The sequence below is a fragment of the Malaclemys terrapin genome, chromosome 5 (genome assembly GCF_027887155.1).
Source record: "Malaclemys terrapin pileata isolate rMalTer1 chromosome 5, rMalTer1.hap1, whole genome shotgun sequence".
Taxonomy (NCBI): Eukaryota; Metazoa; Chordata; order Testudines; family Emydidae; genus Malaclemys; species Malaclemys terrapin.
Genome location: NC_071509.1, coordinates 103,418,471 through 103,435,317, shown reverse-complemented (window position 1 = coordinate 103,435,317; position 16,847 = coordinate 103,418,471). Strand labels below are relative to the sequence as shown.

The 16,847-nt window shown below is 43.2% G+C and overlaps 1 protein-coding gene across 1 annotated transcript in view; it reads left to right on the top strand.

Moving 5' to 3' along the window:
• Positions 1-16,847, top strand: part of BBS7 (Bardet-Biedl syndrome 7) — a 54,296-nt gene that overhangs the window by 16,820 nt on the left and 20,629 nt on the right. Inside the window, exons 8-12 of the mRNA XM_054030353.1 lie at positions 708-838; positions 2,429-2,513; positions 4,803-4,905; positions 7,490-7,682; positions 16,255-16,329. Coding sequence (XP_053886328.1) covers positions 708-838; positions 2,429-2,513; positions 4,803-4,905; positions 7,490-7,682; positions 16,255-16,329 — 587 coding nt within the window. The remainder of the gene's footprint in view (positions 1-707; positions 839-2,428; positions 2,514-4,802; positions 4,906-7,489; positions 7,683-16,254; positions 16,330-16,847) is intronic.

Genomic DNA, 16,847 nt, shown 5'->3' with positions numbered 1-16,847 from the left:
TATCACTGTCCCTGTGTAATATTGTTTTTTGTCACTTTGTACCTGCTTTCAGTTTGAGGATTGGCCAAGGCTCTTTTTGACGCTCCACTATTCTTTAAATGGCCCAAAAATTATTGCTTTGATTTCCAGGACATTGATTCCCTTTTATGTTTATGCTGCCTCTGCAGCAATCTCAGGTGTTGTTCCTCTGAAAAGGGAAGGACCATGAATAGAACCCAGTTATCACATGTGCTTGTAGAGCATGCTGCTATGTTCATTCTTTTGTCACTCAAAAATATTTTTAGTAAACTTCTTAGTATTACGTCATTTTTCAAATATGAGTTTTGATTTTGCGTGACTCAAATGCTTTAAAGGGGCCTGAATCTTAGATTTGGTTTTGGGTTCTTTACAGTTGATTTCTATTAAGTCTCTTTATTTCTGTGCTTTGCATTGGAATATAGTTCTGTTTTTTACCTAATTAGTCCAGTACATTGTTTCTCATATCAAAGTGATGAAGTCACTCATTTTACTCAGAAGCCAAAAATGGCATTAATAAAACCTTACAAACTTAGCAAGAATGCGCTGTCAGTTTGGTTTTTTTTAAGACTATTAATGCACTGTAATACCTTTTTCATGGGCTACTTTGCAAATAGTTCATTGAGAGACAAAAGGTGAAATGAGCAGTCAGTTTGTTGTTCATAAGATGGTTTTTTTTAATTTATTTATAGGTATCTTATGTATTGATAACTTTGACATTCTGGGTGATGGAGTTAAAGAATTACTTGTTGGCCGAGATGATGGTATGTTAGAAATCTATAACTTCGATAGCACAAATGAGCCTGTCCTTCGATATGATCACGTAAGCTCATCACAAGAAATGCCCTCTTCACAGGGCATATTTTAAACTTATTTGCTTTAAATTAGGAAAGAAATGAATTATAATTGTTTAATTTCTTAAGTTTTATTTGTAACTATATTTAGGGTCCTGCCAAATTCACAACCTACCAAAAACACATCACAGACTGTGAAATCTGATCTCCCTGTGAAATCTGGCACCCACCCCGGGGCTCCTACCTTCCGCAGGCCTCCAGTTGCTAGTCCCAGCCAGGGATGGGGAGGGATGAGATTTCCTCTTCCACTGAAGGGGGCCCCGCCTGGGGCGGGTTAGACATACCTCCGGGATCTGCCCCAGCTGAAGGAAGCTCCGTGGCTCCAGCTGTCAGCCTCCGGCTGCAGGAAGCTCCACTTGAGAGACTGCTGAGGGTAGCACTCCCATGGCCCCCCTACAATAGCCTTGTGACTTTTCCCACCCTGACCGCCTTTTGGGTCAGGCCCCCAACCGTTACACCACCCTGAAATTTCAGATGTAAACATCTGAAAACGTGCCATTGACTAATTTTAAAACCCTGTGGCCGTGAAATTGACCAAAATGGACTGTGAATTTGGTAGGGCTCTAACGATATTGTTACACAGCTAAACCAATGGTATGCCATAGATATGTATTTGCATTGTCTTTCTTGCCCTTCAGTCATTATTAAACATTTTATATAAATGTATTTATTTAAATGGTCTGCAGCCGTTCTGTCTGCATGGTATAGCTATATTCTTATGTGCTGTCAAAGAGTGTTTAAAAGGTGGTTTGTTCAGTGCTGAACTTCATTTTATTTTTAGGCACACTGTATAATAGCAATTACAAAAATGGCCAAGGGCTTACCTAAACTGTTAAGAATTCAAAAATGTTATTTGTATTTTAAAATTTTATGCTTCCATGTAATGGTAGAAACCCCAACACAAAAGGAATATGCTAATATGTGAGAACCAGAAAATGAAACAGGCCAGTCAATTTGAATGAAATGCTAAAATTAAACAGCACAAATGGTAAACATACATTTTGAAAGTTCTCTCTCTGTTTTATTAACCTGAGTTAGTAACACCATCTTAAGTTTAAAAAAAAAAAAAAATCTAAACAAAACAACACTCAACCAAACACAAACCACCCCCAAAACTTTAAAATATATTGATTTTTTCCCCCCTCTTAAATAAACAAGTGACTCTTTAAAGTTTATACTTTCTGGTATGCTGTATTTATTACTAATTGTTTAAAATAGTGGATTTAATTCATAGTCACTCTTCTTTCCTTCCAGCACATTCTGGTAATTACTGTTTGAAAATTAGACTATGCATCAAGGTTTTACTTTATAAACCAGTTCCTAATATGTCTTTCAAGGTACATATACAGTAGAACCAAAAATATATGTGCTGAAACACAATAACAAGTAATTAAGTATTTCTTATACTTTTGAGCTGTTGTGCATCTGAATAGATTTTTCTGCACTACAATTACAGAAGGGGAAGTGGTTTTTTTTTTTTTTCTTTTCTTTAAACATTACTTTATTCATTTTATATGAGCGCTGTATCTCCTGAGTGCTCGTCTGTTTTTATTTTTTAGGCCTTGTCAGAGAGCATCACATCTATCCAGGGTGGCTGTGTAGGAAAGGATGGGTATGATGAAATCTTAGCATCCACATATTCAGGTAAGTTGTCTATTGAAAACTTAAAAGAATTTTGGCTATTGGTATTATAATGGTTAAGCAAACTGTGCTGTTAATGGAGCTGGAATTTTATTAATACAGTGTAATTTGTTCTGGTTACAAAAGAATAGTATTCTGGCACAAAATTCTCTGCTTTTAAAATACTTCTGAGTGTGGGAAACATTTTATTGTATATATTTTAAATTGCATTAAAACCCTGTGATTTTTCACTTTATATCTCACTGTAGTATACTACAGCAGTTAGTTATTGTCAGGTATAGGCAGCTGTATAACAGTGATGAGTACATTAGAAATGTTTAGATTTTATACACGATGGAATTGTTTACGGTTTCATAATTTTGTAGTTGTGAATATTATCTTTTTTTGGTTCATTGTCTCTTTTCTATGTTCCTCTTAGTCATGAATATGCATCTTGCTAGGTGTCTTAACAGCTTTGTTTTGCTTCTTTTGCCTTTTCAGTAGTGCTAAACTTTTGGAGCTGTCAAAGCGGCCAGTTTTGAGAAATTAGAAAACAAGTTTACCTTTCGTAAGGAGGCTTATGTAGACTTGAAGTCTTCAGTAGACCCTCAGTAGCACTGGCCTGTCCGTGAGGGACATCTAGTAAGAAAAGTGTTGTATATGTTTTGCTCAATAGTTTAAAACAGTAAAAGCTCACTTTATAAAAATTATTGTTAGGTTTCAAATCTGATTTGCTGAAATCCAAGTTTTAATTGTGTTAACCTTTATAGTAGGTTTTAGACTGAGTCAATGGCAAATGTTTACTTTGTGTGTACAGTGCAGTCCGCAGAAGGCTAACAGGCTGTGGGGCAGATCCTCATCTGGTGTAAATTGTTAGTTCCATTGCCTTAGTAGTATGAGCTATTACAATTTATACCAGCTGAGGATTTGCTCTAAAGTCTCCCTGCGGTTCCTCACTGTCTGTGATAATGTTACTGTAAAGATCACAGAAGCTGTAAGAAGATTTTCTGGGCAAGCTCTGAAAGAGGTGGAGGAAGGAAAATATCTAGCTGTGGGCTTCCTAAGGTAAACTGCAGTAAGAGTGCAAAGTACAATAGGTTTGGTGGATCACAAAAATAATGTTTAGAGCAGCAAATGATAGATTTGAATTTGGCACTGTAGCATTTTTTTTATTTTATGTATTTTCTGCTTTTTTTTTTTATGCATAGTCCTTGATTGAGGCTTTTTATTGTTTGAAAAATGGCTGAGAGGTTTGAGACGCTCATTAGTAACAACTTTTTGCTATGTTGCTCCTGAGGCCTTGCCTACACTAAAGAGAAAAGTTGATCTAAGCTACGCAATTTGAGTTACATGAATAGCGTAACTCAAATCGACGTAGCTTAGATCTACTTACCGCGGGATCCACACTATGCGATGTCGACTGGAGACACTCTCCCGTCGACTCCCCTTACTCTTCTCGATCAGGTGGAGTACAGGAGTCGATGGTAGAGTGATCAGCAGTCGATTTAGAGGGTCTTCACAAGACCCACTAAATCGATCGCCAGTGCATTGATCGCCACAGCGTTGATCCTCCGGTAAGTGTAGACAAGCCTTAAGTGACTGTTGCTGCTATGGGGAGTATCGACAATTCACAGTAGGGAAAGTGTTCCCAGGGAAATTTTGCTCATAAGCAGCATTTGCACTTACAAGGTTTTGCTGCAAACAAGTGTCTACTGTACTGGACGTGTAAATTAGTTTTCATGGTACATTTTGTAACAATACTGTATCACTATTCCCCCTTTAAAGGGGCTGAAATCATTGAAAAGGTCTAGAAACCATTCAAATCCACATAAACATAGTTGGGGTGTCAAGGCAAAGCCAAATCAAGTGCTCTTTGTTCCAATCTGGATGCCATAGTGAAATGAAGCAAAACAATACTGATAGCACAGAAGTATGTGTACCTATGCTGAGCCACACACTTGGTCCATTATACAACATTTTACTGCATTTTTATCCTTAAAAACGAACTATCCATGGTGTCATTGGAACCTCGGTTAGGGGATCAACATTAAGTAATACAACAATTAATTAACACATTATTCGCACTTTTCATCAGATCTCAAAATTGCTCAACTCTGAAAATCCATGCCCAACCCCATTGTTCTGATTCAGTATCAAAACTGGGAATAGAGCCCACACCTTGACTGCCTGTCTTCTCGACAACTCTTATGTTCTACAGTGTTAAGGCAGTGTGGCTGAGTTAGGACTTTTCAAATGCTTTCTTGTTTGTAGTTTATAAGGAATATTTCATAGTTCTTTGTATGTTTCTTTCAGGATGGGTGACAGGACTGACTACAGAGCCTGTCCATAGAGAAGGCGGATCTGGTGAAGAACTAAAGATAAGCCAAGAGATGCAGAACAAGATTTCATCCTTAAGGTAGCTTAAATAAAGGAAAATTTTAAAGAAGGCTAAGTATAAAATGTGACCCATGTTTACAACTGTGGTGATCTGGGGGAGTAATTCCCTGGAAATGAAAGTAATGCTATCAGCTTGTGATGCATACTTTTGTGTTACCCCTGGAACTACCAAAACGCCTAGAAATTTGTAAAGGGGAAAATATGTATGGTATTTACAGTGTGTTTATTTTTTGCATCTGGTATAACATATAGAGAGAGAGACAGTGGGTGAGGTAATATCTTTTATTGGACTGACTTCTGTTGCTGAGAGATACAAGCTTTAGAGCAGGGGTTCTCAAGCTGGGGGTCAGGACACCTCAGGGGATCGTGAGGTTATTACATGGGGGGGGGTTGCGAGCTGTCAACTTCTACTCCAAACCGTGCTTTGCCTCCAACATTTATAATGGTGTTACTTTAAAATATATTTATTAGGGCGGTCGCACTCAGAGGCTTGCTATGTGAAAGGGGTCACCAGTACAAAAGTTTGAGAACCACTGCTTTAGAGCTACAGAGAGGAGTTCTTCAGGTCTGGAAAAGGTACTGAAAGTATCACAGCTAAATACAGGATGGAATAGATAGTTTAGCACATATTCTAAGGGACCATTCAAGGTGAAGTGGCGTGTTAACCGCTCTGTAGTTATAGGACAAAAAGGAGGGTTAGTGGGTTGCAGATTGTTGTAATAAACCATAAATCCAGTGTCTTTCTTAAAGCCATGATTCTTAGTGTTTAGCAAAGTTATGAATTTAAGTGCCCAGGCTCATCTTTTGAAAGTGTTGTGCAAGTTTCCTTTGAGGATGAAGTCAGATAGGAGTGATTGCCCTGTGTTTTGTCTTTTATTGTTTTCTTGTGTGTGAGCTCATTCAAAAGAATAGTGATTGTCTGGTTTCATCCACATACTTGTTGTGGGGCATTTAGTGCACTGGCTGAGGTTCACCACATGTTATATGCATGTGTAGGATCCAGGGATCTTGAAAGGTGTGTTGAGGGAGGGTGTTGATCATTTTAGCAGTGGAGATATGGCTGCAGGTTTTGCATCTGTTTTTCTGGCAGGGTCTGGTGCCACTTTGAGTTGGTGTGTTCTGGTCTGTGAGGAGTTTGCATCTGATGATGAGGTTGGGGGGTTGTTTGAAGGCCAGAAGATGGAGTTGTCTCCACAACAACACTGCATAGCACATTGTATACAAGGCCGGCTCCAGGCACCAGCTTGCCAAGCAGGTGCTTGGGGCGGCCACTCCAGAGAGGGGCGGCACATCCAGCTATTCGGTGGCAATTCAGCGGACGGTCCCTCATTCCCGATCGGAGCGAAAGACCTCCCGCTGAGTTGCCGCCACAGATCGTGATCGTGGCTTTTTTTTTTGCGCTGCTTGGGGCGGCAAAAACCCTGGAGCCGGCCCTGATTGTATAGTCAGTTTCACTCTTCTTTGATTTGCTTTCACATTGCCCTACTACGCTACCTGGCTGCGGCATCAGTGTGTCTTTTTTGCATATTCTGAAGAAATGGTTTGGGCCTGTTTATCTAACTTTGGAACATGTCACAGCAATGTTATACAGTAGAATCTTGTAACTTTACTTACAATGTTGCCATACATATTTTACCAGGACAGTAATGTTCAGCAGATTATGAGTTCTCAAATGATACCTCACAAGGCATACTTTGTACAAAATTTATCATAGCTTTGTAAACAGGAAGAACATAGGGATATTGTCCATCACAACATGCCCTTCGATTAACTTAACTATCAGGGTAAGTTAATCACAGCCACCCACCATAAAAAAAAAAGGGGGGGTATGAAACTACCCAGAAGTTTTGCACTGACTGGACAGAGGCTTTGCTGAGTCCTTACTTGGATAAGGGGTGTGCGTGTATGTGTGTAAGAAGGTAAGAGTAAGAAAGGCCAGAGTAAGAAAGCCGAACAGTAGCCTGTAAACTCAGTGCAAGCCTGAAGAAACCTAGAGAGAGGTTTGGGTCAAGGATGCTGGCTGAACAAAGCTTGAGCCTGTAAGCTACGAAACTGCTTCTTTTGATTTTGGTCCCTCCTGCATTCAGAGAAGCAGGATTTTGTACATTGCTTGTAAATAAACAAGAAATCACCAGACTCCACTGTCAAGTTCTACTCCCGAGTGGGACATCCCTAAGGCCCCAAACTTTGAGTAGCTGTGTAGATCCAAAAGCAGTAACAATATTTCACGTGTTATCAAAGGAGGATATTGAATATTAATATGTAGTGGTCATTGAGATTTCACATCAGGAATTTATTGTTAGAGGAAATTTTGTTGTCCTTCCTATATCCTCTTGAAATCTCTCTACTCTTAAAAAGAAAAATATATTGTTATAACATGTACATTTCCTTATTTTGTAATTTAGATGATGTTTGGAAAAAAATGCTTTGCTATATGATATCTGTGGAAGGGTGGTTGGTGACTTTATTCCTCTTTGTCCTAACTGGAAAAAATGAGGAAGAGAGTCACTTTGCAGAAACAGTAGATTGAGTTTCTAGGGCATCTCTGTGAAAAAGTTACCTTCAGGATTTTATTTTTACATCTGACAATTTTTCTTTCTTAGGAATGAGTTGGAACATTTACAGATAAAGGTCTTGCAAGAACGTGAAAAATACCAGCAGTCTTCTCGGTCCAGTACTGCTCTTTCAGCAGTACCTGCATTTAGTGTGAATGACAAGTTTACATTAAATAAGGATGATGCCAGCTACAGTCTTATCTTAGAGGTGCAGACAGCAATAGATAATGTCTTGGTACAGGTGAGTGATATTTTAAGACCTGGAATCAAACAAAAATGTATGACTTTAAAACTAAACAATGTAGAAAATTGTAACATTTATTTTTTTGATCCAGAACACTGTTAGCTGGTTGTTGCTTACTGAATTAATGCATATTTTTTTTTAATTTGACAAGTTCAGTTTTAAAGAACTTCTTTAATGCTAAAAGCCTCTTTCAGTTTGTTTTAATACTGGTTCAGAACCACATTGAAATACAGGTTTTATAAATATCTAGATTGTTATAAGACGAAACTGCAGTTTATATCTTATTGAAAAAAATATTGTTTGTAAGCTTTTCATGTGCTCTTAAAGAACAGCTAGAATTTAAACACTTTTAGTGTAATGGAAGATTATAATTTTATACTAAAATAAAACCCAGACATATGGCATACAATTATCAGCAGGCTGATGTGGAACTTCTGGGTTTATTCTTGGGCTTCACTTTTTTTAATAAGTGTAGCAACTAAAATAAATATAGTTCAGAATCTTGAATGTGGTGTTCGTACTGAATTGTGATATGTTGGTGTTCTGTAGGTCACTTTGGTGTCCTCGGTACTGACCAAGTTGCATTAGAACATTATAGGTCACAATCTTACCATATGATCTGCCTGGGTTGGCATCTGCCTGGGATTTGGTAGGGTTGTAACGGTCCATCAACCTGGATTAGATCACAGGATGCAATCCTAGTTTGTAAAAGCATGAATTTGAAGTATGGCCTGGTCTACACTACGGGTTTAGGTCGACTTTAGCAGCGTTAAACCGAATTAAGCCTGGACATGTCCACACAACGAGGCCCTTTCTTTCGACTTAAAGGGCCCTTTAAACCGGTTTCTTTACACCACCTCCGACGAGGGGATTAGCGATAAAACCGGCCTTTGCGGGTCGGAATTGGGGTAGTGTGGACGGAATTGGATGTTATTGGCCTCCGGGAGCTATCCCACAGTGCTTCATTGTGACCGCTCTGGACAGCGCTCTCAACTCAGATGCACTGACCAGGTAGACAGGAAAAGACCCGCGAAGGTTTGAATTTCATTTCCTGTTTGCCCAGCGTGGAGAGCACAGGTGACCACGCAGAGCTCATCAGCACAGGTAACCGTCATGGAGTCCTCCCAGGATCGCAAAAGAGCTCCAGCATGGACCGAACGGGAGGTACGAGATCTGCTCGCCATATGGGGAGATGAAGCAGTGATATCTGAACTCCGTAGCAGTAAAAGAAATGGAAAAGTATTAGAAAAGATCTCCAAGGCCATGAAGGACCGAGGCCATAACAGGGACACACAGCAGTGCCGCGTGAAAATTAAGGAGCTACGGCAAGCCTACCACAAAGCCAGAGAAGCAAACGGAAGGTCCGGGGCAGAGCCGCAAACTTGCCGCTACTACGCGGAGCTGCATGTGATCCTAGGCGGTGCAGCCACCACTACCCCAACCGTGTGCTAGGACTCTCTCACTGGAGAAACACACAGGGAAGACGGTTCGGGGAACGAGGAAGATGACGATGGAGGTACTGTAGGTAGCTCACAGCAGCAAGGAAGCGGAGAAACCGGTTTCCCCAACAGCCAGGATATGTTTGTGACCCTGGACCTGGAACCAGTAACCCCCGAACTCACCCAAGACCCTCAGGGCACACAGGAGACCTCTGGTGAGTGTAACTTTGTAAATATTTGTAAACATTACAAAAAAAAAAGCAAGCAAGTCTGTTAACGTGTATGGGGATGGAGCGGAAATCCTCCAGGGACATCTCCAGAAAGCTCTCCTGGTTGAAATGGGGTGATTTTATTAAGGGGAACATTCAGAGGCGCCCGTTCCTGCTCTTCTGACCAGAAATGTTCCCCGCTGTTAACCACGCGGTGGGGGGGAGGGGTGAAGTGATCATCCCAGAGAATCGTGTGTGTGTGGGGGGGGGTGGTTTACTTGTGTTTGTGCCGCATGTTAACCGGGAAACCGCAGCCCCCTCCTTTTACATTGAAACCCCATTTTAAATGGACAACCCAATTCATCCTTGATATGGGAAATGCGCTGCTGTTTGCAACCTTTCCCGCATGTTAAGAAGGTTAAAAATGCCAAAACACTGTGGCCTACGATGGCTGCCTGCAAGCCGAAATATGCGACCTTGTAATGAAAGAGTGTACCCATTGTTCCCTAAAATGTGTCTTTTTTTAACCACCTCTCCCTTCTCTTCCACCAGCTGCAAATGTTTCTCCTTCGCAGAGGCTCGTGAACATTAGAAAGAGAAAACGCAAGACGAGGGACGAGATGTTCACGGAGCTGCAGATGTCCGCCCAGGCTGATAGAGCACAGCAGAATGCGTGGAGGCAGTCAATGTCGGAGATGAGAAAAGCCCAATATGAACGAGAGGAGAGGTGGCGGGCTGAATCGCGGGAAGAACAGAGCAAGTGGCGGGCTGAAGACGATAGGTGGCGTCAGCTTGCAGACAGACGGCAAGAGGCAATGCTCCGTCTGCTGGAGCATCAAAGTGATATGCTCGAGCGTATGGTTGAGTTGCAGGAAAGGCAGCAGGAGCAGAGACCGCCGCTACAGCCCCTGTGTAACCAACAGCCCTCCTCCCCAAGTTCCATAGCCTCCTCACCAAGACGCCCAAGAACACGGTGGGGGGGCCTCCGTCCACCCAGTCACTCCACCCCAGATGATCGCCCAAGCATCAGAAGGCTGGCCTTCAATAAGAGTTAAAGTTTTAAAATGCAGTGTGTCCTTTTCCATCCCTCCTCCCCCACCCATCCCAGGCTACCTTGGCAATTATCCCCCTACCTCTGTAAGGAACTAATAAAGAATGCATGAATGTGAAAAAACAATGACATTATTGCCTCTGCAAGCGGGAGGGGAGGGTGGGGTGGGGTGGTTGGTTTACAGGGAAGTAGAGTGAACCGGGTCGGGGGGGGGGGTGGTTGGAGGGTTCATCAAGGAGAAACAAACAGAAGTTTCACACAGTAGCCTGGCCAGTCACAAAACTCGTTTTCAAAGCTTCTCTGATGCGCACCGCGCCCTGCTGTGCTCCTCTAACCGCCCTGGTGTCTGGCTGCGCGTAATCAGCGGCCAGGCGAGTTGCCTCAACCTCCCACCCCGCCATAAAGGTCTCCCCCTTACTCTCACAGATATTGTGGAGCGCACAGCAAGCAGCAAGAACAATGGGGATATTCTTTTCGCTGAGGTCTGAGCGAGTCAGTAAGCTGCGCCAGCGCGCTTTTAAACGTCCAAATGCACATTCCACCACCATTCGGCACTTGCTCAGCCTGTAGTTGAACAGGTCCTGACTCCTGTCCAGGCTGCCTGTGTACGGCTTCATGAGCCATGGCATTAAGGGGTAGGCTGGGTCCCCAAGGATCACGATAGGCATTTCAACATCCCCAATGGTCACTTTCTGGTCCGGGAAGAAAGTCCCTTCCTCCAGCTTTCAAAACAGAGCAGAGTTCCTGAAGACGCGAGCATCATGTACCTTTCCCGGCCATCCCACGTTGATGTTGGTGAAACGTCCCTTGTGATCCACCAGGGCTTGCAGCAGCATTGAAAAGTACCCCTTGCGGTTTACGTAGTCGGTGGCTTGGTGCTCCGGTGACAAGATAGGGATATGGGTTCCGTCTATGGCCCCGCCACAGTTTGGGAATCCCATTTCAGCAAAACCATCCACTATTGACTGCACGTTGCCCAGAGTCACTACCCTTGCTATCACCAGGTCTTTCATTGCCCTGGCAAATTGGATCACAGCAGCCCCCACCGTAGATTTGCCCACTCCAAATTGATTCCCGACTGACCGGTAGCTGTCTGGCGTTGCAAGCTTCCACAGGGCTATCGCCACTCGCTTCTCAACTGTGAGGGCTGCTCTCATCTTGGTATCCTGGCGTTTCAGGGCAGGGGAAAGCAAGTCACAAAGTTCCATGAAAGTGGCCTTACGCATGCGAAAGTTTCGCAGCCACTGGGAATCGTCCCATACCTGCAGCACGATGCGATCCCACCAGTCTGTGCTTGTTTCCCGGGCCCAGAATCGGCGTTCCACGGTATCAACCTGCCCCAGTGACACCATGATTTCCACATTGCTGGGGCCTGTGCCTTGTGAGAGGTCTATGTCCATGTCAATTTCCTCATCACTCTCGTCGCCGCGCTGCAATCGCCTCCTCGCCTGGTCCGTGTTTCGCCTTGGCATGTTCTGGCTCTGCATATACTCCAGGACAATGCGCGTGGTGTTCATAGTGCTCATAATTGCCGCGGTGATCTGAGCGGGCTCCATGATCCCAGTGCTAGCTATGGCGCCTGGTCAGAAAAAAGGCGCGAAAGTAGTATCTGATGGACCAGGAGAAGGAGGGCGGGAGGGAGGGAGGGAGGGCCGAGTGACGACATGGCGTACAGGTACAGGAACAGGGAGAAACACAAACAACTGTCACACAGAATGGTCCCCCCCAAAGATTAAACTGGAAACCCTGGGCTTAGCAGGCCGTTGATTTCACGGAGGAAGGGGAAGCAAATGAACACAGAACAAATCTATTTTTTACATCTTAAGGTGGCAGCCGACGCTGCAGCATGAGTGACAGCCATACCAGTACGATGACGATGGGTACCAATCATAATATACCATCATCTGCCAAAAGGCAAGGGGCTGCTGCTGTGTAGCAATGCAGCCCCACGTCTGCCAGCCCCACGTCCGCCAGCACTCAGCATCGCCCTTGGCCTCTTCTGGGTGCTTAGCAGACAATATTGGGCAATTGGCAGAAAATAGTATATTATGACTGGTAACCGTCCTCATCAAAACAGTAGCATGTCTGCCCAGGTGGCCATGATTGACAGCCATACCAGTATGATGACGACGGGTACCAGTCATAATATACCATCGCCTGCAAGGGGCTGGTGCAATGCAGCCCTACGGCTGCCAGCCCCACGGCTATCACTCATGCTACACCGTCTACCGCCAAAAGGCAGTTAGCAGCTGCTGCTGTGTAGCAATGCAGTCCCACGTCTGCCGGCACCGAGAGTACATATGGTGACGGTGAGCTCAGCTGAGCTGAGCGGGCTCCATGCTTGCCGTGGTATGTTGTCTGCACAGGTAACCCAGGTAAAAAGGCGCGAATCTATTGTCTGCCGTTGCTGTGACGAGGGGGGAGGGGCCTGACGACATGTACCCAGAACCGCCCGCGACACTGTTTTGCATCATCCGGGCATTGGGATCTCAACCCAGAATTCAAAGAAAAGGCGCGAACCGCTTCTCGGCTCGAGCTGTGGCGCAAACGTAGTATCTGACGGCCTAGGGGAAGGAGGGAGGGGGGCCGAGTGACGACATGGCGTACAGGCACAGGGAATTAAAATAAAGAACGGTGGCTGTGCATCAGGGAGAGACACAAACAACTGTCACAGACTGGTCCCCCCCAAAGATTAAACTGAAAACCCTGGGTTTAGCAGGCCGTTGATTTGACGGAGGGAGGGGGAAGCAAATGAATACAGAGAAAATCTATTTTTTTACATCTTAAGACGACAGTGCAGCGTGACTGATAGCCCTCGGCATCTTTCTGGGTGCTTGGCAGCAAATACGGGGCGGTGTATGACGATGGTCTTCAGGCCTATTGCACGAGCTGCTGCTCAGGGAAGACTCTGCTAACGTGCGATGACCCGACTTGTAATAGGCCGGCTAACAGTCATAATACACCATTTACTGCCAAAAGGCAAGCCCCATGGCTGCCAGCACCCAGATCGCCGATGAAGGCTACCAGTCTACTGCACCGTCTACCGCCAAAAGGCAGTTAGCAGCTGCTGCTGTGTAGCAATGCAGTCCCACGTCTGCCGGCACCCAGAGGACATATGGTGACGGTGAGCTCAGCTGTGCTGAGCGGGCTCCACGTTGTCTGCACAGGTAACCCAGGTAACCCAGGTAAAAAGGCGCGAATCTATTGTCTGCCGTTGCTGTGACGGGGGAGGGAGGGGCCTGACGACATGTACCCAGAACCGCCCGCGACACTGTTTTGCATCATCCGGGCATTGGGATCTCAACCCAGAATTCCAAGGGGCGGCAGAGACTGCGGGAACTGTGGGATAGCTGTGGGATAGCTACCCATAGTGCAATGCTCCGGAAGTCGACGCTAGCCTCGTACTGTGGACGCGGTCCGCCGACTAGAGCACCTAGAGCATTTTATTGTGTGGACACACACAATCGGCTGTATACAACCGATTTCAATAAAACCGGCTTCTATAAATTCGAACTAATTTCGTAGTGTAGACATACCCTATGACTGTGGTGAGGCTGGACTCCCTTCCAAAAAGAGGCCCAGTTTGTCAAAGGAAAACGAAAACCAGGTTTGTTTGTTTTCTGGTCCTCTCTTTTTCTCAGGCACTTGGCAAAAGCAGAATCTTCTGTTGCTCTTGGAATACTCTATGGGTGAAATGCTGGCCTTATTGAAGTCCGTAGCAAAACTCCTATTAATGTCAGTAGGACTGGGATTTCACCTTATAACTGGCTCGGCTTTTGCTGAGTCTTCAGTGGAAATGATTCCTCTAAATTTTAAAAATGTAATTTGTTTTAGAACATTCTTATCAAAATACACTTTTCCTTTTTTAAAAAAAATCAATACTTGAGGTGAGGTTCCCTTGTAATATTTACCATTCCTGCAGGTGGGGAGGATGGTAGGATGTAATTATGCAGAAGAAAATCTGATTTGTACATAGCTGTTTCTAAATATTTTCCCATCTACAACATCTTAAATTAGTTATTCCTTCGATCATATCAGTTGGAGTGAATGTTATCTTTAACAGTCAAAGGAGTAGGTACCAAGATAACTAGCTTTGAGGCATATACAGGGAGAAAAATTGTATAAAGTGTTTGCTAAGGGGAAGCTGAATATAGGTAAGCTGACCAGGTTTTTAAAAAAAAAACACACACAATGACATGACCATTTTTTCATTGGTGTCTGGTGGAAACATCTTCTTTGATGGTAGGTTGACTCGTCAAATGGAGCCTAATTTGCTGAATGTTGTCTGCACTTGAATGGCACCTCTTAGTCAGGGCTGGTCTACACTATTCACTTACACTGGCATAGCTATATCTCTCAGAACTGTAGAAAATCCACACCACTGAAAGACATAGCTATGCCACCCTAACCCCCAATATAGACAGCGCTAGGTCAACAGAAGAATTCTTCCATCAACCTAGCTACCGCCTTTCAGGGAGGTGGATCACCTACACCAGTGGGAGGGTTCTCCCATTGGCTTAGGTAGTGTCTACACTGAATCACTACACTGGCACAGCTGCAGCTGTGCTGCTATAGTGTTTTTAGTGTAGAGAGAGCCTCAATTACATCATGACTAAATGCTAAACTTAATTGATTTAGGCTTGAATTTAATGTGGAGGTTAGCGTTTGTCTACATTATGGGGACTACACTAGCATAGCTATGTTGGCATAACCCCACAGTGTAGATGTGGTCTACACTGAAAGGCTACATCTACGCTTAAAATGCTACAGTGGCGTAGCTGCTGCGGAGCAGCAGTGTCCCTGTATTACTTCAGCATAGACACTCACTACAGTTGGAAGGATTCTCCCATCACTGTAATTATTCCACCTCCCCAAGAGGTGGTAGCTAGGTTGACAGAAGAATTCTTCTGTCAATATAGCACTGTCTATACCAGGGTTAGGTTGGCATAGCTACATATCTCTGGGTGTCGACTTTTTACACCCCTGAGAAACATAGCTATGCTTATGTAAGTTTTCAGTGTAGGCCAGTCCTGAAGCAGTTTTCTATCAACCTAGCTTCCTCTTACACTGGGGGTTAGGTAGGCCTAGCTATGTCAGTTGGGGTATGGATCTTTCACACCCCTGACTGACATAGCTATGTTGACCTAAGTTTTAAGTGTAAACCAGCTTTAGAGTTCTAAAGTAGCAGTATACACTGGACAATGCAACAATGCTGTTATTCCATTGGAAGCACTGGGATATTGTGGCTCACAGAATTGTATATGAAGCTACAAAAATAGCATTTCAGCCAGAGTAATTTAAAGAAACCATAATACTGTAAAGCCTTTTCATTCCCATATCCAAATACTGGCTGTTCTCACTTCAAAGCAGGTGAAACAAATCTAGAGCAAAAAGAAGTTAATTGTGTCCAACTTTTAAAAAGTATTTTAAAAAGTAAAAAGGCAGTTTATGCAGATCTATTTTGATACTTTGTTTCCGAATGAGATTTAGTAGTCTGTGTATTAGAGAGAAGCATCCCAGTCATGAAATTAATGCATTTGCTATTTTATTTAGCTTTTCAAAGGTATACATCTTACATTAGCTAATATGAGAACAAATCTCCAGTTACAAGATGAAGTTTAAAACATCACAAATAAGTTAGACTTGGAAGATTAAAGATCTCCAAATTGTCCTGGGATTTAAATTTAACAAATATGCTAAACATCTATTTAATCTTTTACCCTTCTCAAATTAAGATTATCAAACAATTATATTGCATCTTCCTCACTAATATAATTGATTATAATTAGAGGATATATATATACACTAGAAACTATTCAGAAGTTTATGCTTTTTTCTCCCCACCTCTTCCCTTTAAATGTTCTGCACAGAGTGATGTTCCAATAGACCTACTGGATGTGGATAAAAATTCTGCTGTTGTTAGTTTTAGTGGCTGTGATTCTGAAGTAAGTAACACAAAAAGGTAAAGATAATCGTCATACTTGTATAGAGACTACTGGATGAAAGTTGTTAACTGCTACGTATTAGAATTTGGATTTACAGATTCATACTTTAAAGTCCTAGGAGTTACAATAATTTATTTAATGGCTGAAATTAAATAAAATGTTGGGAGGTAGGAAGTTTTGGAAAATCCAGTTTTGCTGGTAGTACACCTCTACCTCGATATAATGCTGTCCTCGGGAGCCAAAAAATCTTACCGCGTTATAGGTGAAACGGTGTTATATCGAACTTACTTTGATTCACCAGAGTGCGCAGCCCCGCCCCCCGGAGCACTGCTTTACCACGTTATATCAGAATTCGTGTTATATTGGGTCGCGTTATATCGGGGTAGAGGTGTATAATAGATGTCAACTTTCAGTCCAGTATATTTCTTTACTGAAAGTTATTAGGCAAAGAGCACTATATATTTATACAGGAGAGTCGCATCTTACGCGGGGGTTTGGTTCTAAAGTCAGCACGTATG